This window comes from Trachurus trachurus, assembly GCF_905171665.1.
Source record: "Trachurus trachurus genome assembly, chromosome: 24".
Taxonomy (NCBI): Eukaryota; Metazoa; Chordata; class Actinopteri; order Carangiformes; family Carangidae; genus Trachurus; species Trachurus trachurus.
In genome coordinates this window covers 22770941-22795724 of record NC_139910.1, presented here as the reverse complement: position 1 = coordinate 22795724, position 24784 = coordinate 22770941, and the positions used below count along the sequence as shown (strand labels likewise).

At 43.0% G+C, this 24784-nt stretch overlaps 1 protein-coding gene across 1 annotated transcript; it reads left to right on the top strand.

The window, feature by feature from the left end:
* Positions 1–19317: 19317 nt before the first annotated feature.
* LOC311007876 (homeobox protein OTX2-like) lies at positions 19318–20993 on the top strand (the record flags this gene model as incomplete). The annotated part of the gene is made up of 3 exons (XM_084001263.1): positions 19318–19414; positions 19720–19871; positions 20361–20993. The coding sequence occupies 3 exons, from the start codon at positions 19318–19320 to the stop codon at positions 20991–20993; spliced, it is 882 nt and encodes a 293-aa protein (XP_083857389.1).
* Positions 20994–24784: the final 3791 nt, after the last annotated feature.

The window sequence follows — 24784 nt, the reverse complement described above, 5'->3', positions numbered from 1 at the left end:
GTGCTGTCGCAGCAAACGCCATTGCAACAGCAGTCGGAGACGTTTTACGACAGTGGTGTAACGCATGACAGTTGCAGGTTTATTCACTCACTAGTGCTCTGGGGCCTTCTAGTTACTGTCAATCAACTCGCTTTCCTTCTTTAGTTGTTTTAATTTGATCCTTTTGTATTTCCATTCTCCCTCTATGCTATTTACAGGAACGTTGTGCAGCAGATGACAGGCCAAAAATAAAAAAGACAAATAAAAGCAAGGATAACTCAGCACGATATTTTTACATTTTTGTTAAAACTGAATTTGTATTTCTGCAATTATTCCTGTTTTTTTTGTTTTTGTTTTTTTTTACATGTGTTATTTCAGACGGATAATTAATTTCAGTTTTATTAAAAGACTGATAGGCCTATAAAAACGTTTTCCACACAAATTAATTTTTGTTTTATAGCACTTAGACCTAGGCAACCTATAGGTTTGCTCTTGAATTTATGTTAGAATCTAATGGTTTTAAGATTTGGGTGCTTGTAAAAAAAAAAAAATGCTGTAGCCTACTCTACTGCACTGCACGCCTAAGATCTGAGGAGCTGTCTACTTTCTTACCAGCAGAGGACACTAAGTTTGACAGATCACATCATTTTTTTCCAACTTGCAACATTACTGCAATTTCTCCAGTAGATGTCGCTAATAGATAAGTTTCCTCTCAGGGTCTCTGCTTTGAAGGTAAGTTTATTTGTTTAGTAATATTCATTCTAACGCTAGCCTACGGACTGATAACATAGGCTACTTCTCACTTCTCTAGGCTACTTACTTTATCTGTTTCTGTGTTATCTGCAGCCTAGGCCTATATTACAGGCTTCAGAAGTCCGTTCATTGAGTGTGAGTGTTTCACTGAGTGTGACAACATGATTTCAGCAGCTAGACAGCAGATAGTAACTGAGGCAAGTGTTGTTTTGGCCTTGACTGACCTCACTAACAACAGAGTGATGGATTCTGGGAGGAAAGCCTCCTCAGTTTAGGCTGCTGCTGCAATGAGGCAGGGAGACCTTATTAACCTAAAATCCCCAGCTGCCAAGAAAATTCGAATAGGTCAGAAATAATAATAATAAAACAGAAAGAAAGAAAGAAAATGAATTAACTCCGTTCACTGAATATTGTTATTACTACATCCAGCTACTGCCAGTTAGCCTAAAATAAAAAGGAAAAACAACATTAGTGCAACCATTGTCTATCATTAGGTCATTCTTATAAGCTGCTAACAAAACTTATGCTAAAACCCATTTTAGTTTGAGATAAAACACAACTTATTACTGCTTTGAGCTACAGATGTTTTTTTTGTCTTCTGATATTTTTTGTTTTGATCTTATAGCTCTTAAAACGAGGAAGAGAAGCAGGATTAAAGTTCCAATATTAACATGAAATAAAATGAATTAATAATATCAAGGGTGCTATATTATTATGTGTTCATTGCCGCTTTACATTTATGATAAATGTTTTTTGATTTTTCTAAATTTACTCTGGGCCTGTTCAATATTTAGAGCAGATAGAGGGAGGGAATTTACCAGTGGGATATGACAGGAGAAGCATGCAGCTCAAGTCAGATTTGACTTAACCCTTAAAGGCTCTGTATGTACACATACAGTACATGTATCTAGTTCATCCTAGGTGGCAGTGTTGCTCTGTCTCCTCAAACAGGTTCACCGTTCTCAGAGGTGGACACTGAAGACAGACACAGTGAAGCTTCAAGTCCAAGGAAGTGACTTATTTCCTCCTCATAGATAGATAGATAGATAGATAGATAGATAGATAGATAGATAGATAGATAGATAGATAGATAGATAGATAGATAGATAGATAGATAGATAGATAACTGTACAGTATGAGATGCTGACACCTCCTCTCTGCCCTACATTGAACAAACATGATGAGTTGTCTATAGATAGAAGAAGCATCTCTTTTTTTTCTTCTTTTTTTGTAAATATATGTCACACAGAAAAAGACGGAGAGATAGACAGGGAGAGAGACGGCCCTTTGAAAGCTAAGCCTTGGGGCTGAGAACTCTCTGAAGAGCTGGAATCAGACATGCACAATCAGTTCCCCTCTTCAAATCTCCTTTACAGGCCTATCTACTTGAACAGCCTCCTCTTAATTACTTTCTCTATCACTTAGCGAGCTGTGCCTGGGACTGGGAGCAGCAGTGTCTTGCCAGAGACACTTGGCTGGTTTGAAACCATATTTATATATCTTCTTTTGCACAATCCTGTCCCGTACCTTTTCTCTCCCCCTCCTTCTCCTCCTCCTTTTTTTCTCTCTCTCCCTCTTTCCTTTCATTCTCCGCTGCTCTTGTCTCTCCGTGGTTCTCCCCATCCTGTCTCTACCCTTTTCCAAATATCTCCAGGGCGTCAGTTGCGTCATGTGACTGGTGCGCTTGTGATTACAGCAGTTGGCACCCAGACCCATCTACGAGGAAGAGCCCAAAATACCTTGAAAAAGACAGCATGTAAAGAAGTTTAAGGTCAGTATGGAGCTTAGTAGAGAGTGACAACATGCTCGGGACAACCCAGGCTGACACTGACACCCAAATACCCTCCTCCTTTCAATCTCTCTCTCTGTCTTTCTGTCTGTCTGAACTGGTCTCAGGGGCTGGAGGCCAAGCTTTGGATCTCCATCTCCCCCTCCTCTCCCCCTCTCTCTCTCCTTCTCCTGCCTATCATGTTGGCTCGCTCCCCTCACTCTGCTCACTTCTCTGTGTCCTCCTCCTTCTTCGTTTTTTTTTTTTGTCTGGCGTCTGGTCCACTAGAGCTGTATTTAATTAGTTTCTGTTGGGTTAATTAGGGGCTAAAGTTAGGGGGTCGGACCAGAACAAAAGCGGGTCAGGCTGGACGGATGCAGGTGCTCCGGAGTGGTTGCCAGATTCCACCGTTCAGATTAAGATGGCTGCAAACTGTCTGGAGCATTGGAGAGAAAGAGAGGGAGAGAGCCACCAGTGAATCACAGGGGAGGAGGTTTTCCAACGCATATGGGATGGCAGCTCCTCGTACGCCCCTGCTGGCATCGTAGTTGTTATTATTTGATAGATTTCAACATCCTATCTTTACATTCCCCACAAGAAAACCAACTCACACCCGCACCGCCTCCTCATATTACACTGGCACACATCACACAGAGCTGATCTAATGTATGGTGTGTGTGCATGTGATGTCTGTGCCAGTCTCTTTCCCCCGCTGCCATACAAGGTAAAAATGTGTTGTATGTCCTCATTCATATCGCTTCCAGCACTCACTCCCTTTTTTTTTCATCTGCGAGTGGCAGCTATAGCCACTTTGGCTTTGCTTTGTTCTCTGTCTGTGTAGAGTGAAGTAAAAAAAAAAAAACACATCAAATGACCGCTCCAGACAAGTGAAGTATACATAAAATGGACAATTCAAGTCTGTGAAGTGTACATCAGTTGTGTAAATGCAGTGATCACGTAAATGAAACACATGAAAACAGTAGAAGTCTAGAAAAGCTTGAGGCAGCTGCACTTTGAAGGTTACCTGTTTACTTATTGTTCTTTTGGCGTGTGTTTACAGTTTTAAAACATGTTAAAGTGGTGTCTTTTATAGTGACATGTCATATATGTAGACAGAGGCAGAGGACACGTGTATGACTTTGAGCAGAAAGAGCAGCAAAAGACCCCTCTTTGACCTTTTCTTTTACCCTTTGGAGATGAAGAGGGACCAGATAAAGTGATAGGAGCCAGAGAGGAGAGGAGAGGAAGAGAGGGCATCTCTGGCATGGCTGGAGCCCCCTCGGTGTGTGAGGGTCCTGGGGCCCTTTAGACAGGCGCCAGCCCAGCAGGGAAGCAGAGACAATCACGCAGCACCAGATTTAATGCACAGAGATGGAGGGATGGAGGGAGATGAGGAGAAACAGAGGGGAAGACTGAAGGGGGGAGTGGGTGGTGGTGGGACAAAGAGCACTGTTGAGTAAGGTGGAGGACGCGACAAGGAGAACAGCAGAAAGGTCCAGGTAGGGATGGAGCGAGCCGCCGAATGAAAGAGTAGAAAAAAGACGGGGACGGAGAGAGAGAGAAAACGACTGCTCAGATCAATAGGAGGTGAGAGGAGAAGAAGTAAAAGGAAGAAAGAAAGAGCGAGAGAGAGATAGTTTATATTCCCTCTGTAACAGTCTTTATCACCAGCCCAGATCGTGGCGTATGAACAGTGATCCAAGTCAACCATCTGCTGAGGCTAGATAAGCCTGGGAGAGCCGGGTATTGAGCTGTCACTCAGGGAGGTGCGCAGGAAAAAAGAAAGAGAGGAGGGGAGAGAGAAACAGAAGAGAAATAAAGACAGAACAGGAGAGGGAGAGAGAGGGATGGAGAGGGAGGGAGGGAGGGGAACGTGCAAGGTGGGAAAATTCAAAGGAGAAGATTTGTAGAGCATCCGTCCTGTTAGAGAGAGACTTAACGTCAAATAGATGTCCAGCCTCGTCCTGTCTAATCTGGAAATAATCCCTCAGCTAATGAGAAGAACAATAAAACCAGGCTATTTATTGGTTTTTATTTTTGTCAACCCACATCACACACACACACACACACACACACACACACACACACACACACACATCCACATCCACTCACATCATGGCCACTAATCACTCTAATGATGATATGAAGCTGTTTGTTGTTGGTTTTCTGTCACCAACAAACACATATTCACACATGTCAGCCTCAGTCAGCGACAGGCGCAGAATGAGGCTGTTTACTGTTTTCCTTTTCAATCCAAATCACAACACACACACACATGGTTAAAAAAGAAAGTGTGTGTCAGAGAGGTGTGTATGTGTGTGTGTGTGGGGGGGGTTGTCTCAGTCGAATTGACACCTCTTCTGGTGCGGAGGATCCCCCAGAGTGGAAGATGGGTTACTAGTTGATTAAGCTCATGTGCAGGTGATTAAGTTAAATCCCACTTAAACGTACCCCCCTAAACCACTTACTGCATAACTCTGAATGACACTTCTCTCCTGTGTGTGTGTGTGAGAAAACGTCTGACAGTCACACGTCAGCTGATGTGTCATCGTTCACCTGCCTCTATGTGTGTGTGTTTGTGTAAATTCAACTCCAGCTCTAAACGTGAATGGGCCTGTGTTTATAGTGCGATACTGTGGTAGTATACGGGGGTGTGAATTAAAGGCCGGGAGGGGGGTCAGGCCCGAGAGTGCGGGTTAGGAGGGGATTAGCCGAGGCCAGTTGGATCATTTTACAGCCGAAGGACCCCCCCCTCACCCTCTGCAGTCTCCTGGACAATGAGGATTAAACTCCTCTTGTTCCTCAACTCCGAAAAACGGCAGGACGACAAAGACACTATTCCTCCTAGGTCCCCTGGCTGTGGCTGGGAGCTGAGCTGAGGGAAGGGAGGGAAGGAGGGAGGGAAGGGAGGAGGATGAGGAGGAGGGAGTGCAGGAGGGAGGCAGGGGGTCCATCATAAAATTAATCCCTTCACAGTTTTCTCTGGGTGCAAAGTGAGATATGAGGCAGACATGTCTAATGAAACGCTACAGTCATCTAAGGGCACGGCGATAAAAAGCATATATTAAACTAATGGGGCTCATCATTAGCGCCTCCATTAAGCGGATCGAGAGGGGCTGTGCTCTTCTTTTGGTGATCAGCACGGAAGATGAATCGATTCCAACAAAAACTCACTTCCCACATTCTCCTGTTTCATCGCATGTGCAGAGAGAAGTCATGAGGCCAATATCTGAGCTCACTTACCCATAATCCTCGGGGTTGGAAACACTGTCAGACCCCAGTTTCCATTTGTGGGTTTTTCATTGAAGTATTTGGTTGGAGGTTTATGCTTCCTCACTTTCTGGACTTTAGGTTAGAAGATAAATAATGTTAACACATCTGTACAGTCAGGAGATATACTAGTTGTAACATGGGCCAGTTGTAACACTTCCAAATTTCTCCAACCAGGAAAAAGTTAAGAATCACCTGATTCACTCTGCATAGGCCCAGTTTAGTCCTATATCCATGTATGAAGAAGTAACACCCTGTGGCAGACACGGCCAATTTTAGAAGGAAAAAACACATTTTGAAGCATGAAAGTATTTTTTATTTTACTTCATTTATTTTTGAGATAGTATTGCCTGCTTTGTAGTTAAACTCATCAAACTTACATCACGGTTATTGTGTCTATGTAGATATCTTTCATGCAAGTTGTTAGTGCTAATGTTTTAGTTGCTGTAAGGTTAGCAGGTTCATGGCTACAAGGGTCTGGGTTAGTTGTAACAACAATTGTAACAACAATTGTTGTAGGTCTTGGAAGAGAATGACGAAGGGATTGGGTTAAAGGTTAGGATTAGACTATGGCTGACAGTAACTAACATACTAAAGACACACGCACACCTCACACCCACACACTTATTATGTTAAAAAGTAATTAAAGTGTTGAATAGAAAGCTTTTAATATCAAGTTTTGAGCATAATGCTTATTTAATGATGTTACACCTCACCACCGAGTGTGTTACAACTAACTCAGGTTGAATTGTAACATTTCACTCCTTGTGTTTGAGACTAATCCATGCATTTTCTGCTTGTGCTGCAATGTTAACCGCTAGTACGCCATTTAACAGCAGTCACGCATAACTAGTTTGTTTCACATTTTGAACGCACTGGCTTAAAAGAGCTCCAAGATACAGACAGAAACCATCCCTGGTCTCCCCTACTCCTATGTCTTTGGGATTATCAAATGTTCTTTTGCTTTCCCTCTCGACAAGAACATACCGTCAGGAGATGCAGCTCACTGATTAACATTAAACATCTTGTCTGTATGTTACATTCATATTATATTGTGTTACATTTGTCACAACCATGCTGTTTTTTCCCCCCACCTCTCAAAAGTGACAATATGGTATTATGCTTACTGGTAAACTTCAGAAAACAGCCAGGTCAGCTCTGTTTCCAGTCTACATGAAGCTAACTGACGGTTCTTGCATATTTACCAAATATAATCTAACCATTTCCCTTTAAATAGCCATGGTCGCCTTGGACAAAGCGTGTCCTCGCCATTTCCAGGCCTTATGCTAAGCTAAGCTAACCGTCCCTTGCTGTACGGCACAAACACGAGCTGCGGTGTATTTGTTCGAGGCCGCTTTGTGAATAAGAAACGCCACAAGCTTAGTAAATTGAAAAATAAATCCTGTGTAAAAGCCGAGCGTTGAGCGGTTCGCGATCATAGCCCGAGGCACGGTGATTAAGTTTGTATGGGGAGCAAAGTGTCCACCACGGGCTCAGTATGTGGCAGGCTTATTGAAGGAGATGGATTTAGTTGCCCTCAGTGTTTGCAGTTACAATTACTGCAACAACTACTGTTGCTTATAGAGGACAAAAGTAATTTTTTGATGGTGTAATGCAGAAGGGCAAATTTACTGGTCAACGTCCAAGTGAGAGGGACAATAAAGGAGGAAGACAAAAGAAACAGAAGTCCACTGGTTTTAATGTGAGATTTAAAAAAAGAAAAAACCCAAAAAACTAGGGAGTCAACAGAAGAACGTGAAGAGAGGAGTGAAAAACAGAGGAGCGAGGAGGAGGGCGAGCAGCACAACAGAACCAGGGGGAGTTGGAGGAGAGAGGAGGGGCCTTTTCACACAAAAAAGGGCTCTTTTACTTATAGAAGAAGAAAAAAAAGAGCAAAAGAAAAGCTTCTTCTCGCCTCCTGGACGCAGTGTCAAACCCAATCAGTGTCTGGTCTGCCAGTGCTGCTCGTCTCCCAGGCACCGGCTCACAATGGAGGCGAGCCTCGGCCGCCACACCTCTCACTTCCAATCTGCATCGTCCAGGACAGGCCTGAGAGCAGGAGGCCGTGGGGAGGGACCACAATGCACCTCCAATCATCAAATTCTCATAGAAAAGTCCTTGTGCAGCGAGAATCGGATAAGCTGGTAAAAGTAAAAAAAAAAAAAAAAAAAAAGGGTTAGGGTTAGCAACAACAACAAAAAAAACATTCTTCAACTTTATATGAGTTCATGTTGATTTGGATTGTTTATATCAGTTTTTATTGTTGAAGAAGCTGGCACAAGTGATGCGATGTATGAGAAATGGCTGGGCGTAGGTCGGGTTTATTGTTCTTGCAGATTTTCCATACCTGCAGAAAGAATGGGACTTAGTGTCAGGGTGTATGAAACACAAACATGGATAAACTGCTCGACGATTACAACAACCAACAATCGCTGAGCTGCGGTGTCCCCGTGCTAATAAACGTGAGCAACAAGGCTTGATCCTTAAAAACCTCACCACTCAAAAAAAAAAAATGTCTATCTTGAATAGACACCCCCCTAAATCGCATTGTTGAGCAAATCCTGTATTAAAAGGAAAGAGTTACTCTGCATTTATACTCCTGAAGACTTTAGTTAAGCCAGTGCCTCTGCCACTTTGCAGCGCGGGCTTCATCGAGCCTGAGTAAATCCGTCTCTCAATGGCGATTGGCTGAAGCCGAAGGGGCCATCTTTTTCACACGCTTCCTCACTTGCCACCCCCCCAACACACACACACACACACACTCCCTCTCGGCTAGTGTTTACCCGTCACCAAACAATGGCTGGTTACTGGCAATTAAACAGCATTTTCCGAGGAATCCGTGGCACTGGTCTAATGGCATTACTGTTGGATGATTCAATCCTTGAATAGTCAACAGGATTTTGCCTCTCACCAGGAAAATACTGCTTCATCGAATTACCCGTATTACATAGATTTACCCAAAGCTTATGATTCAGGGTTCACAGATTACGGCTCTTCTAAAGATGGTGGGAGAAAGGAGTGATAGGCCGGGAGAGTGATGACTCCAACGCCTCAGAGCCGGCCGCTGCTTTCACTGGCTCACTCCTCTCCAAAAAGGCTAAAGCTGGCCGAGGTTTATCCCAAACATTTGCAGATTTAGAGAGATTATTCGTTTACCTGAATGCACGGCCTCCTTTCCTTTCCCCGTGCTTTGTTTTTCCTGAATTCAACCTTAATATTAGATGATGCAAGTGTTGAAAAATGGTTTTGTCAACAACGTTTACAGTCACACACACACATGCCCACACAAGCATATAGGAGCCAAACTGCACATTGTGCCCTTTGACCTTCCATGGGTCGAGTCGGGCTGGGCAGCTCAGGGAACCAGGAGGACCAGCCAAGTCCATTATCTCACAATGAAGGGCTAATTACTGGGCCTGCAAGCCTCAAATCACACGGCAGCAGACTGCCTGTCTCTGTCCTCCGCTCACCCAACATCTTAATTGCTCTTTTATTCTCTCTCCGTTTTTACTGTGCCTCTCTACCCGACTCGCTCCTTCTCTCGCCTCACCCATTTTCACACATAAAAGCAAGATGCTAATTGCCTGCTATGGAAATATTGGGCCTGTGATTAGCCAGGCAGAAGGCTTGGCTGGCCTGTGTGTTTCCCCTTTCTGTACGAGGGAGCGTGTGGAGCCAGCACGCCGGGCCGTGAAGAAATGGGAAACTGCGGTCGACGGCGGTGAAAGGAAACTCATTTTTCTGTCACTCGCATGTGAGGCAGGGTTGAAAGTGTGACGACTTTTATTGTGTTCCAGTGACAATTTGTCTGACTGCTATGTTGGCGAAATGTTGATAGGAAATTTGCTTGAACAAAATTACAGGAAAATTAGTTCAGTTACTTTCAGGCAGAGTTGGTGTATTGTTGTTATTATTAGCACTGACATCATTATGAGACTAATTATTTAGTCTGAATATCTGGACTGACAGTCTGGACGACCAAGTGTCAGCCTGAATTATCACAGTGTGGTTAAATGATGCAGGTTTAAAGGCGATTGGTGATTCATTATTAATCAGGTGACACTCATTATGTTCTCCTCCGTGACCTCGACTTATCACCTCAATATGTAGAGATTACTAATAATGGCTGCGCATAATAATTTAACAAGACAACAAGAGCTTGTCTTAATAGACCCCACTTTGGAGCTACATATGGAAATGAGGCCCAGAGGGGAATTAACCCTGCACTCTAACCTGCTCAACAGCAGCTCCTCTCACTACAGATGTTCTCTCCAAACTGATGGAGAAATGGAAGCTATGACACATCTGTGACGGCCACTTTCTCATTGGAAAAGACAGTAGCATGCGTCAGTGTGCATGTGCTGTATAATTATACGTATTTACAGTTCAATTAGGTAAGGCAAGGTACGGTAATTTTATTTGTATAGCCCATTTTTTACAAACAGTTTGTCGCAAAGGGCTTTACATGGCATCATAACAACATCCTCTGCCCTTAGACCCTCACATCGACTGAGGAAAAACTCTCAGAAACCCTTTTAACAGGGAAAAATTGGAGAAACCTCACCCAGGACGGGCTGACGTGCAATTAATGGTCATTACCAACAAAACCATAGTCAGCAACTACAAAAAAGATGAGCTAAAATACAAGAAAAAAACACTGACATGTGAGTAAAATAAAATAAAGTTGGTTCAGTCTATAAATAAGTTGGCTCTAATCACTTTCAAAATAGACAGATATTATATTATAGATTGATATGACTTGCTTCAGCCCAATAATGAATAGAATACATACAGTCTATCACAGGGTTGAGATATAGTACATGCACACAAACCACCTCACACCCACCTCTATTGACAATATAAAGTCACCAATCAGCCTATAGGACCAGGGATCAAACCAAGAACTTTTTTTTCTTGCAGTCTTAATTTAATCTAAACTGACATTAAACTGGAGGACAAGGAACAAGAAAGTAAATGTCAAATTTAAAGAGGAACTAAGCAAGATTTTTACCTTAACACTGCTACATTCTTACCTTTATTAAACAACTTCAGAGTAATTATGGTGTTATATAAATGACATGTAACCAACCTTGTAAGATCAGAGCCTCCGACCTGCTCTCCCAGCTCTAGTCTCTGCGGCACCACGACACAAATGCACCCCGTAACCAATAATCTCTTGTTTATGACAGATAAGTCTACACAAATATACACATTGTAACATCATATATATGATAATGTAATCCACCACTCCATGGATTGATTTCTCGCCGGCTTCATTGAAAACAGATGCACATGGCCAGGAGGAGGGTTAGCAAAACAGCAGAAAATCAACCAGACTTGCATAGTTCCCCTTTAAGTGTAAAATTACTTAATATTAGTGAAGTATAATGATGCTGTTACTTGAGACAAGTTGGTTCATCTTGAAATCAGCCTAAACCCAGAACTGGTCCTTCATCTCCAAACAAACATCTTAAAACAGGAAATGGTTTGTAAATGGACTCAAGATATAAATGTACGAGATGAGTCACTGGCACTGCAGTCTGAGCAGTGAAAATCAGTGTCCTTTCATTTCCTGGTTATGAAACATTCTGAGCCATCACATAATTGTTTTTGAATATTCCTCATGTGTTATTCATCAAGCAAATGAACATGGTCTTTTTTTAAGTGAAAGAGAGCTCTGCAAACCGTTACTCCATAACACAGCTTGTTTTATAGTAAGTATAATAAGTAATTATTATTAGTCACTGCTAAGATTTCTTGACTGAGACAAAAAAAGAGACACATTCGTGATCAATTCATATCCTGAATTAAAAGATTAATTCTTAAAACAAGATCATTAACCCCATATAGCTAAGATTTTAAATCTTGGCAAGCACACAGTTCTTTGTAGTCTCCTCCTCTCTCTCTCTTTTATCTCTGTTTGCCTTGTTCGACAGTCATTTTAATAACTTTGATTCAGTCAGAGTCGCCTGCCATTTGACCTCAACTTTGTCCCGGTACAAAGCAAAATCTTTTTGAGAACCATGGCGGATATTGAAAACTCTTTCAGACACTTTGTCATTGCAGTGGTTCCTCAAGCGCTTTGTCCAAGATGTCCAAGAGACGACCTCATGTTCCCAACTGTGGGAGCGGTGGAGGGTCTGGGCAGCGCAGGGATTGATGGTGGTGGTGGTGGTGGGGAGGTTTGAGGGCCAAGAAGGGTGCAGGTCGGCTGTTCAAAGGCTGGCTTTTTGCATTGTTGGTCAGTTGGGGATTAAGGTCCTCTGTGCAGCAGAATAGCCCCTCTAATTAAAAAGGATAAGAAGGCAGAAAAATAGCGAGAGGCACGGGAGGAAGCAAAGAGAGAGGGAGAGGGGAGAGCAAATTTGCAGAGAAAGAAAGAAAAGAAAAACTGTTTTCAGTGTCACTGCTGCAGCCGGGCCCGTCGATTCAGACTGGATTAACTTTACACTCCTCCTCCCCATTTCTCTCTTTCTCTCTCTCTGTCAATCTCTCCCCGATTCTCTTTCTCTCAGTCTCTCTGTCTTGCAATTTCCGAATGTTGCTCTGCATGCACTTCATTATCTCAGATTCGAGTTAAACAATCCAAAACATTTAGGAAAAAAGTAACATCAATCAAATGTTTGGGTTGTTTCTGATGATGTGATGTGTTGCAGCGATGGACCAGTCACTTTAAAACACTTTTTAACAGCTGTTGAATTTGTTTGTTGAATGAACCAAGCCACTAGCAGCAGTGTGTGTGTGTGTTTGTGTGTGTGTGTGTGTGTGTGTGTGTGTGTGTGTGTGTGTGCTGCTGACTATTTGCAGTCATCAGAATGTGAATAGAAGGGGCTGTGTGCTGTGGCCCAGATGCTGGCTGACAGTAGGTGGGCTGTTTGCTGTGGGGATGCCAGGTTGTGTTTTTGTTTGGCCCTCCTCTGTCCCGCCTGCCTCCCTCCCCTCGCCCGGTGGGGGGTCCCGGGCTCCCGGGGCTGGTCCCTGCTGACCAATACCCAGGTATGAGGCCTCTCAGTTTGGCTAACACTAGCCGCAGGCCATGGGAGGTTAACGAGGTACCAGCAGGGACAAGACATTCAACCCTCCCATGGGCAAACCACGAGCGGTGGCTGTATCTCAATGAAGGGCATGAATATGATGGGATGTAAGCCAAGCAGTATAGTAGTAATACTGCAGGTGTATTATAAAACACATTACACTATCAAAACACCTAAACCATGAGTTACCTGCAGTGTCTCACAGATTAAAGATGTTAGAAAATCATGTGAAATCAAGTTATATCAATGGAATCAGTACAATCCTCGACTCTTTAGTGATGGTAAATCCACTCAAAACCTTTGCCTTTGGATAAACAGTGAGCTATCTTGACAGTTCTTACAGCTTTAAAGAAGCAGAGAAGTTATAATGATGTGAACTAGCCTCTGTAATTCTCGAATGTCTCAACATTTCTTTCATACAGTAGGTATCCATCAGAAAATAAAGCCTGATCCCGGGCTTTGCATTCTAAATAGTTATGATACGTCCACATGTTATAAATAAAAAATGCACATCTACATCTGACCTCCTGTCCACAATACTCCACAGTATTCAAGCAGCAAAAATGGAGCGTATGGATGCAAACAAAATGTTTTTTTCCCCATGGTATTTTTTAAAATAAAAAGTCTGGCCTTAGACAAACCTGCATCTGTTACAGCAGTTTACTAGAGCAAATAGAGACCGCTGTGATTTTAACAAAGTGAAGTTAATGATTACTTTGTGAGCACAGAAACAGCTACCTTGAAACACAGCAGGTACTGAAATCACCACACCTTGGTTTTGTCCATAGCCAAAAACTTACCAACAACATAATTCAATTTAATATAATAATTTTTATTTATTTATTTGCACATGACACATGAAATATATACATGAAATATGTATAAAACAGCACGATAAAAGAGTAGAACAACAAAAAAAACCATACAATATATTGAATAGATACAACATATCACAAATGTGCAGGAGAAACCAAAAAAACCCTAAGGGCTTGTCAAGTGATCCTCCTAGAGACAAACATTCAACATAAAAACAAGATGTACTTCCACCTTATCAAACAAAAAAAGTGACAAAACATACAAATGTCAGTGGGATTTTGCATGAAGATCACTCTTCACTGACTCATAAGGCAGAAGCCAATAAAAAGGAAACTTCTTTAAATGAACTATGTTACTATTTATGTACAAGTGAACTAAGTCTTTAGCAGTGTTTTACCTGTCTTTAATCACTCTTTATGGAACTACACGTCTGAGGAAAATGGCTCCTCCAGCCTTGGTGGACTGTGGGAGCTGAAACAAACCATCAGATCGGCTCTTCACTCTTCACTGTGTTGAAAATCCTCTAACAGGGTTGACTTTCATCGTGGTGCTGTGTAAAATCAGCCTTGATGTCTCTGTGCTGTTTTCCTCAGAAACACCTGCTGACCAAAGCTCACAGACTCCTCTCCTCACAGAATAGTTCAATACCCACAGACGCTCGCTTTGCTTTTTGGTGGCATCATCAACACATGCAGCATGCCTATCAATAAATCTATCAATGTGACGTTCACGGTGCAGATGGCAAAAAGCAGCTCTACTGTCCAGTGTAGTTGTGTGGGCATCTTTGTGTGTATATCAGTGTGTAACAGATGGGCTTGGCTGAGTCGGCCAAGTCATTGATTTGACCTTGAGATGGACAGATGAAGTCAACAGAACTGAGCAGATAGATAGATAGATAGATAGATAGATAGATAGATAGATAGATAGATAGATAGATAGATAGATAGATAGATAGATAGATAGATAGATAGATAGATAGATAAACCCCACCAGGCCTGAAATATTCTGACACATCAGGTGTTGTACAATAGATAAATAGAATGAAAGATTGAATGATAGAAAGAACGATAGATAGATAGACAGACAGACAGATAGATAAATACAATGATACAGTATATAGATAGAATGATAGAACAATACATATGAAAATATACATAGAATGATTCAACGATATATAGAACAATAGATGGAACGATAGAGCAATAGATGGAATGATAAAACAATAGATAGAACGATAGAATGACAGAACGATGGATAAAACGATAGAACCACAGAAGGATGGAACGATAGATAGAACTACAGAAGGATGGATAGAATGATAGATAGAACAATAGGACAAAAGATAAAACGATAGAACCATAGAGCAGAACGATAGATAGAACGATAGATAGATAGAACGATAGATAGAACGATAGATAGAACGATAGATAGAACGATAGATAGATAGATAGATAGATAGATAGATAGATAGATAGATAGATAGATAGATAGATAGATAGATAGATAGATAGATAGATAGATAGATAGATAGATAGATAGATACTGCTCAGAGGATAAAGTCGTCACATCTGTAGACTATCACCACATCAGTCAGTGTGTCAGTCCCACGCTCCTCAGCCTTCAGCCTTCAGCCTTCAGCCTCCTCCTCCTCAGCAGCAGCAGCAGGAGGAGCCGTGGCTCCGTGGATTGGCCCGGAGACATGGGGAGGGCTCGTTGCCACAGACATTAACAAGCCACTTCACCTTTTTACAACCGCGGCCCCGTTTAGCTGAAACGCTCCCCAGGGCTATTAGATATCTCCCGATGAATTATATATCAGAGCTGAAGATGAAAGCACTCGGCGTGAGCCAAGAACACGGCTGTGGGACAACAAGGGGGACCAGATATTAAACCCTGTCAGGCTGTTTGTCTTAGTCTGATCGCTGAGGGCAAATGGGAAAACTCCACATAGGAGGAGTTTATGACTTATTTGTAAAAACATTTTCAGAAAGTTTACTGTAATGACTGATGAATAAAAATCCTGGCCGACAACAAAATACTTTTCATACAAACAAATTACTTCAAAACACTTAATCATAAATGAAACGAAGCCTCCACTTAAACACCACGGTGTAGAGTCCATATAGGCTGGTATTGATTTCAGGCTCTTCTAACGACCCAGCAGCTTCACAGTCTGTTCATCTGGCATGTAGACTCCTAATTAGGTCTCTAACCTGCTGCTTGTTTGGGAGCATCAATCAGAACCTGCAGTCAGGGCCACTCAGGCCAGAGCCACGGCAACAACAAAAAGAAAAGAAAAGAAAGAAGAATAGAGAGACGTACACGGTGGATTTGGATGATTTCAGCGAAATGAGCAGAGCAGAATTAGCTCTAATCCAGCACAGACGTTTTATTTTAATCCCCCAAAACTGGAGAGAGCACAGTCCCCTGGCCTGGACGCAGGCTGAGGTGAGTGGTCCGGAGATCTACAGAGGCCTGTAGAGCTGTGGCCGGGCTGCTGGTGAGGGTTGGTGAGGGTGGGGTGGGGGAGTATACAGCTTCATGGACCACTTAAATCTCCTTTACAGGGTTACACAGACTCAAACCGTGACAGATCTGCACCAAGTTATTTCCACCTCTCGTTTCAGTTTTGCTGCTTCAGCTTTATTCTGACACAAAAACAATCCGTGTAGCTGCAGCTTAACGTCCTCGCGCTCAGACCGGGGCCTGGAGCTGCTGCTGCTGCACAACACAATCACAATATATCACAACCAGTTTGATGTTGCAGGCTGGGCTGTGATTGGTCGCTGCGGACACACCTTTACCTGTATATAAGCCTGTACAAATGGATATTATAAACACTTGGTTTTGTGTTGATAAAATGCACACACACAGACACACACAGAGTCACTGCTGAGAATAAAGCCTTTAATGTTGATCTAAATAACAGAGCTGTGTTAAAGGCTGATGTTTCCTCTCACACCTCTGCCCATCACATTTCCTCTCGTTTCCATTGGTTGATCAAATTCCTCGCAGTCTCTCTCTCTCTCCATAAATACCGTGCATCTCTTACTATTATCCGCATCCAACGAGCTTATACCCGGAGGAAACTAATCACAGCCGCTGCACAGAGCCTCAACCTCTCAGCAGCTCGGCCGCGCGCACAGGAGGAAGAAGAGGCTTTGAAAAAACGCAAGTAAGTCACTTTCGCTGTTTAGTCTGATGTTTCAGGTGTAAGTCATTTTTTTATCGACTATGAAAGACAACATGAGCTGTGTGGATGATGCAGGAGAGCCACAGGGAGGGGACTGAGGAGCAAACTTTTCTCCTTCTCGCTTCTGTGGAGTAATAAGAGGAGCAAGTTCAGATACAAACACACACACACACTGCTGATGCTTGACTGTGGGCTCATGAAGAGCAGGAGGGAGGATCCATCTCAAGCTGACTGTTTTATTTATGATGTAAAGGCATGGCCTGTGTTTAAAGGCTCAAAAAAGATTTGTGTTGTTTTAAAACGTTATTTTAGAAAAAAAAAAAAAGTCCAGTGTTGGTTGTATTTGTAGATTGTCTGTATTTACTGCTGAATTTAGGGTAATAAAATACCAGTGACAAGAATAGGCGTGTAATATATGAGGCGTTCACAAATGCATAATGCAGGATATAATAATAATAATAATAATAATAATAATAATAATAATAATAATAATAATAATAATAATAATAATAATAATAATAATAGAGTACATGTGTCAGTTTGGGAAAGTGAGTTGTGGTGCTGGTTGGTTGATTGTTGGGGTTGCGGGGTTATGGTAGGGGTGGGGGTAGTGGGTTTGGGGGGGTTGTCTGGCAGTCAGCTGGTCTGATAAATACAATGCGAGTCTTTGTTTTATTTTCGTGACGCAGAAAATTAAGGAGGCCTGAATGCGGAGTCGAGGCTGGCGTCCTGTAATCAGGCCAGCGCGTGCCGTCCGGATTATCTCGTTAATTTCTTACTGAAAAAAACAGAAAAAAAAAGAGAAGAAAAAAAAAATCTCTTGTAGCCAATAATAATTAATGGCTGGGCAGGGTATTTATTATTGAACGGATGTGGTGGAGCAACCGGTAGCCGGGGGTGGAAAAAAAAAGTGACAGATTGAGTGGAGGAGTGTCCGTTATTGGCTCTATAAACACGAGGGGTCCTGGGAACTTTATTCTACAGGTAGGTGTCACTGGAAAACGTTAGAGAGGCCTCAGACCGCAGCATATGGCAGTGGGCCTAATTAGCTATTACTAATATTAATACAAATTATTATAATTATTAAACAATATTAAAAAATACATAAACAAATAAATTGAATGTTGTGTATTTTTTCTCTAATTAGTGTGACCTCTGAAAATAATTGTGTGTATTTATATAAATATTATATAGGCTACTGTAGGCTATATGTATGAGAGGCTATAAATAATTCTATAGAAATTTATCATTTATTATAGAGCCACATCTACAACTGTATACACCATAGCCTTTATATATAAAAAATATAGGTTTACAGATGAAATTCCTATATTTTCATAGGAGGAAAATATTGTAAATTTCGTTCAAAATCGTTTCCGCTTTATTTTTGTGTCTGTGTTACAGTCTGAATTGTTTCTGTTTGAATAAAATAAATGGATGATATTGAGCTCAGTTTGTTTCCAGACTGAAACTTTTTTTTTTTTTTTTTTGCTATGGTCGGTGGCTGCAGACAGATTAAATGGATTTAATGACCATCTCCTTGTTTGTTTAGATGAAGATGAAGTACTCCTCTAATCAACACTTCTCCACAGTCTCACCTTCCAAATCTAATTACCGGGAGCGATTCATTAGTGAAGGAGGGGGGAGTGTCAGTAATATGTCAGCATCAGCTCCATATTGGAGTGGGTGGGTGGGTGAGGGGGGGATACCTACGTGTTTCTAATGACTCTCTAAAGTTGTCCTTCGTATTTTAATGTCGTTACATTTGAATGTACAAGAGTTTTAGTGGAAACAAACAAAAGGCCCCGAAATCTAGAAATGAAGCTACTGAGCTGAATGTGAATGCGCGCTCAGTTTGCAGTATTGGCTTCTTTGTTTGTTCCCTAAAGTCTTTTGTTATCAGCATCACTTATCCGTCAACAGTGGGCTTTGTTTCTGCAAATGGCCCCAATCAGCTTCGCCTAACCTGTGGGTAGGATATGCTAATGGAGAACCCGGTTTGGGGCCCAGCGAGTGTGCGCATTTTAACGACAATGTTTTGTTTTGGTGGCCCTGGAAGAAGAGTGTGTTGGGGTGGGGGGAGCGAGAGGGAGGAGGGAGGCGGGGTTATAGTAGCAGTTAGTGTGTGTGTTAGGGGAGAGGAGGAGGAGGAGGAGGAGGAGGGGGAGGGGGGGTGATGATGGCGTAAACGCCTGTCAGCCAGACAGAGCATCCCGAGTCCAGCAGGGACAGCTGGGGGTCTCCAATCGGCTTTAAGAGCCCTGCGACTCGGAGGACGCCCACTCCACTCAAACCCGCCGCGGTGCGTAAAGGCTGCGCGTAAAAACCCAGCGGAACCACAGAGAGAGACCTGAGCCACAGCACCACCACTCCTGTGTCCTGCTCCTCCGCCTCAGTCAGGGCGAAGTGATCCACCAAACGGAGACACGAGAGGATTTAAACTATTTTCTGACATTTTTTCTTTTCTTTATTCTTCTTTTTCTTCTCCTCGTCCGGCCGCCAGCATGATGTCCTATCTGAAGCAGCCGCCGTACACGGTGAACGGGCTGAGCTTATCTACCTCAGGGGTGGACCTGCTGCATCCCTCAGTGGGATACCAAGGTAACCGACCACTACCACAGACACAAGTCAGCTCGTCTGTATAGTTTCGAGTAGGCTATTAATTAACCTGAAGCTGTTGAGCCATCTGCAGTCAACACAGATCAATAACTGAATTATTAATGACTGTTTGTTCCTTTAAAGATTCATAATCGAGGCCTCATTAAAAACTTGTAAAGCCTTAATTTACAAATTAGGATCAGACATAACGATTACATCCTGCCTACAAATATTTGCTGCAAGTTGTTTTATAGTCTCCTGTTTTCATATTCAGTTTTTGTAATGTCTCCTTCCTCTTCTCTCGGCAGGTGCCCCTCGCAAACAGCGGAGGGAGAGGACCACCTTCACCCGGGCCCAGCTCGACGTGCTGGAGAATCTGTTCGGCAAGACCCGGTACCCTGACATCTTCATGAGGGAGGAGGTGGCCTTAAAGATCAACCTGCCCGAGTCCAGAGTGCAGGTGAGCGTCCAGCAACAACACAACACAACACACCACCTGAAGCTGAACTACTCAGAGCAGATAACTGTGGCTTTAGGAGGGAGACAGAGAGAGAGCAAAGTGTTTATAAGCCACTTCTTAAGACATTATTGACGTATGAGTCACGTAAAATTCAGTTTTTAGACTGATAAACTACAAAGCCAGTGTAAACATTAGAGTTAATTGTCAACATAATTGATTGCCTATTAAAAATATATAGATTTTTTTTTAGATGTAACTATAGCCTAATTATTTTTTTGATTTGGCTTTCTTATCACTTTATAATTATATTTTACCATCAGGCTATAAATGGAGGCAGTTGGGTTGGAGGCCCCAGTTTTTATTTAGTAGCCTAGTCTATACAGAGTGAAAGGAAGATTTATCTTACACATGAAATATATTAGGCTATATAGCCTAGTCCCTTGCTCAGTAACAATATTCTAATAAAACTTATTCTTTTTTTTCGTGCAGGTTTGGTTCAAAAACCGGAGAGCCAAGCACCGGCAGCAGGCCCAGCAGACCCAGAGCGGGGCGCAGAACAAAGCTGTCAGCAGGCCGGTGAAGAAGAAGGCCTCCCCGGTCAGAGAGGCCAGCTCAGAGAGCGGGGCGAGCGGACAGTTCACGCCGCCCTCCACCACCTCCCTGCCGGCCGTGAGCAGCAGCAGCAGCGCGGCGCCGGTGTCCATCTGGAGCCCGGCCTCCATCTCTCCGCTGTCCGACCCTCTGTCTACCTCCTCCTCCTCCTGCATGCAGCGCTCTTACCCCATGACCTACACCCAGGCGTCGGGCTACAACCAGGGCTACACGGGCTCCTCGTCCTACTTCACCGGCATGGACTGCGGCTCGTACCTCTCGCCTATGCACCACCAGCTCTCCGCCGCGGGCAGCGCCATGAGCCCGATGGGCAGCAACGGGGTCTCCAGCCACCTCAGCCCCGCGTCGTCCCTCTCCTCGTCGGCGTACGGAGCGGCGGGGCTCGGCTTCAGCGGCGCCGCGGACTGCCTGGACTATAAGGACCAAACAGCCTCGTCGTGGAAGCTCAGTTTCAACACGGACTGTTTGGATTACAAAGACCAGGCAGCGTGGAAGTTTCAAGTGTTGTGAGAGGGAAGAATAAAAAAAGGGGACAATTTTCCACAAACTGCACATTTTACAGACGAGTAAAAAAAAAGAGAGAGAGAGAGAGAGAGAGAAAAGCCCCGGGGTCGGAGCAGCAAAGTGCGGCGCTTTTCCACGACCTGGCCTCGACTTGTAGCTCGGGCAGAGCCGAGCGGGGCTGCCCCGCCGGGCGTCTCACTGGCTGGGTTAACTTATTGAACATTCAGACTGACTTCTCCCCAACTTTGATCAAGGACACGGAACAAATTTGTTGACCAGAAAGATGAAAAGGATCAAGAGAGAGAGAAAGATCCAAGCCTAACTTGGTTGAGTTGGAGGAATAGGTCAGGTTTTCTTCTAAGCTCCTTAAAGGCTCCCCTCTCTTTTCTTTTTCTCTTTTTATTTTGTTGGCACGCTGAAGGACCTTTGATCAAAGCGTTGTGCATGAGTGTGTGTGCTGTAGAGAGAGAGTGTGTGTGTGAGTGTGTGTGTGCAGTGAGAGAGAGAGAGAGTAGCTCTGACATGAACGTGGATGCACTATTTAATTTATGAGAAATGTGTTTAAGACTAGTTCTAAGAGACAATCAGTCCGTTTGCGTGTGCTCATAAATGTCCCTTATGTGTTTTTGAATTATTAATTTCCCCCTGTTAGTTTTCTAAATTGTGATTCTTTGTACTAGCCTTTCCTGTGCCACATGCGCCACAAAACCCTGCTGTGAATCTGATCAATTTATGTCTCCGGTGTTGAATGATAAATTATTATAAAAGACATATTAGTGCAGGATAAATGAAGCCAGCAGCAAAGCAAAGGACCATTTGTAAAAGGCCACAAACACACTAAAGAACAATAAAGACCACTTGACCTGACTCAACTCTGTGGCTGCATCTGGAAATCTGTTTCTTCATCCACCACAACACAACACATCAACATCAACCTCACACATCTCACACCTGCAGGAACCTCCTTGACCCACGTTAAAAATGTCAAATCCTCCCAATTAAACCAGGGAAAGTTCAATCTTTTGATTTGTCATTAGGACTAAAATGTCAACTGCTGCATCACTGCCTGCATGGTTTATGACACCAGTATACCCGGGCCGGCAGGAATGTGAATTATGGGAGAGCTATGTTAATCCCGCCTCATAAAGAGGATAATCCAACGTTTTTATTGACGGCTGCTCTTTGGTTGAGGGCGCACACTGAGGCCGGTTCACACGGAGACATGTGAACTGAAGCAAACACGAGTTGGAAGAAATCAGCACAGAGGCAACACGTTAACACTTCAAACCGGAGCTGAGCCTGAATGCATCTCACTTCCAATCATGTGTCTATATTTTCAGAAAGCACCAATAAAGACAATTTAAACTGATACAGTCATCAGGGATTCATTTAATTATTATAACAATATTCATAATATTAAAATCATATTTTAGTTTTTATGCCTTTTGTGCTTTATATTAAAAAAAAATGAATAAAAACAATGTGTTTCTCAGGTCCAGGCGTCTTATAAGTCCATATGGAACATGATTATTGGTTATAGGGGAAATAAAATACATCTGAGGCTCCGGGATCCCGGGCAGGTCCAGGGGCTCGTGCGTGGATTAAAGGAGAAGAGGCGGGCTCGTGCTATCTGTCTAATTAGGATGTGACAGGAGACGTCACGAGGCATCCTCTAACTCTGCCGTGACTTTTCGCTGCCGCAGCGCTTTGTTGCGCATTTGACCCCCAATTAGCACCGATGACACACACAATTACAGAGCAACAAACAGCCGACTATTGTCTGAAGACCGCACTCAATTAAACAGCAGTGTAATCGAGCCTGCTGTACTTTTATTTGTGCTATACACTGATGCGCGCAGGTCTGAGCATCACACTGAAAATGACAATTGAAACTGAAATAGAGAAACACAAGAGCAGCTGCAAAACTGGTGAGGAACACAACGATCCATATGAAAAAGATACTGGATGCTGGTTATATTGGATATTATTTATGGAGAAAAATCCTTCATAAGAGCTGTAGATTAATAAAACATGTGTCCAGATAAAGATAAAAGCTTCACATTTCATGTTATGGGATTGGAAAAAAAACACACACCCGCAATAAAGTCTGTATTTTCAGTCACATCTTATAGATATTAGTCTTCCCTGAAGAAGTGGACAGACAGCAGTAAAGTCAGTGGTCCTGCAGCAGGAGGACCCGAGGCCCCTGAGTATCTATGCGGTTTTAATTAAGCACAAGCGGCACTAAAGGGGACATATGGATCCGGCAGACGCGCTTCATTAATCCTCTCATCGCACTCGAGGATGTTGAACAATCATAATAAAAAGAGTCGGGCCTGGGAAGGCTCGTCTTGGCCGAGAGGACCGCACATTTAGCCCACCGCCGTCTAGAGACAGGGCTTCCCCCGAGAGCCACCGCTTCACCGCGGACAGGGAGCTCCAGGGTTCCCCGCCGGCGGAGAGGGAAGTCACAGAGCCGAGGCTCACACTGCACCAGCACAGAGGAGGCAGAGCTGGTCATTATGTTGTTAAGTCATGATTGTACAACACACCAGGTCACATCAGACTGACCACTGTGTCTGAGTCTTCAACCGGGCTCAGAATCACAGCCATTTTCAACTCTCTTGGTCAAACAGGCCTCCATAACAGCGCTTCTATTGCAAAATGCAGGCACTACCACAATTCAAGGCCCTGTAACTGTAGTTACGTTTTCAGATCTATCTATCTATCTATCTATCTATCTATCTATCTATCTATCTATCTATCTATCTATCTTTAAAAAACAGTTTTTAATGTCTCTTGTCTCTGTCAAATACCCCTTGAATTAAAGCATAAAAGCTTGTTATGTATCTTGTATTATGTAGAAAATAAATGGTCTGGTATCATCTCAAATAAAACACAGACCCTGCATCCTGCTCTTGCAGCTCTTTGTACAGTCAGCTTGAGTTAACCAGAACATTAATGAATAATGCCTGTTCTCTGCAGTAAGACCAATACAACAGGCCCATTGGGAACAGACCAATGTGTCAATTAACGTCTAGAAAAACGAAAGGCATGACACCAAACATCAACAGATGTTTGTTTAAGAATTCATGATTTAAACAGGCCCATCAGGGCTCATTAAACTGGGTTACGCTATTATCCACGTCACTGACAGGCATATGACTTTATTTAGTCAAGAATAAAGAAGTAGTGAAAGTAGCGGGGCAACAGGGCAGCTCTCCCTCCTCCACGCTTGAATACAGTATAACTGCCATTTGGTAAAGTGGGATATGGACCTGATTTCTCTGCAGCAGATGCATGAAAGACAAGATACAGTTCCTTTATAAAGAAAAGAGCATTGGAGATAAACGGCCAATTTGTTGGTGAGAATATAACTGAAGACTATTGTTATGCATAAGTATGTGTCCTACATTCCCAGAGAGACCTTGTCTATCACATATCAACACAGCAACACATACATAATTCATCTGCAACAACAAGTCATGGAATCTCATTTAAATGAATGAAACAATAGTGTTTCTGTGCCGCCGTCAGACTGGCGGTTGAGGAACAACGTTTCATGACCTTCTCTATCCGTGTTAAGCCGTGTAATGTTTAGAGTGATTCCATCTCGTGGATTACACAATTTGATGAGATTAAACTCAATTCTATCAGATGCAACACACTAAATGTTGCAATGTGACATTTTAGTGGTGCTTAAAGCAATGCAAAATCTTCTTTTAATTGCACCAAACGCTCAGCTAGAAGTTCACTTTAACATACAGTAGCCTAGATGATGTTATTTTTATTGCTAA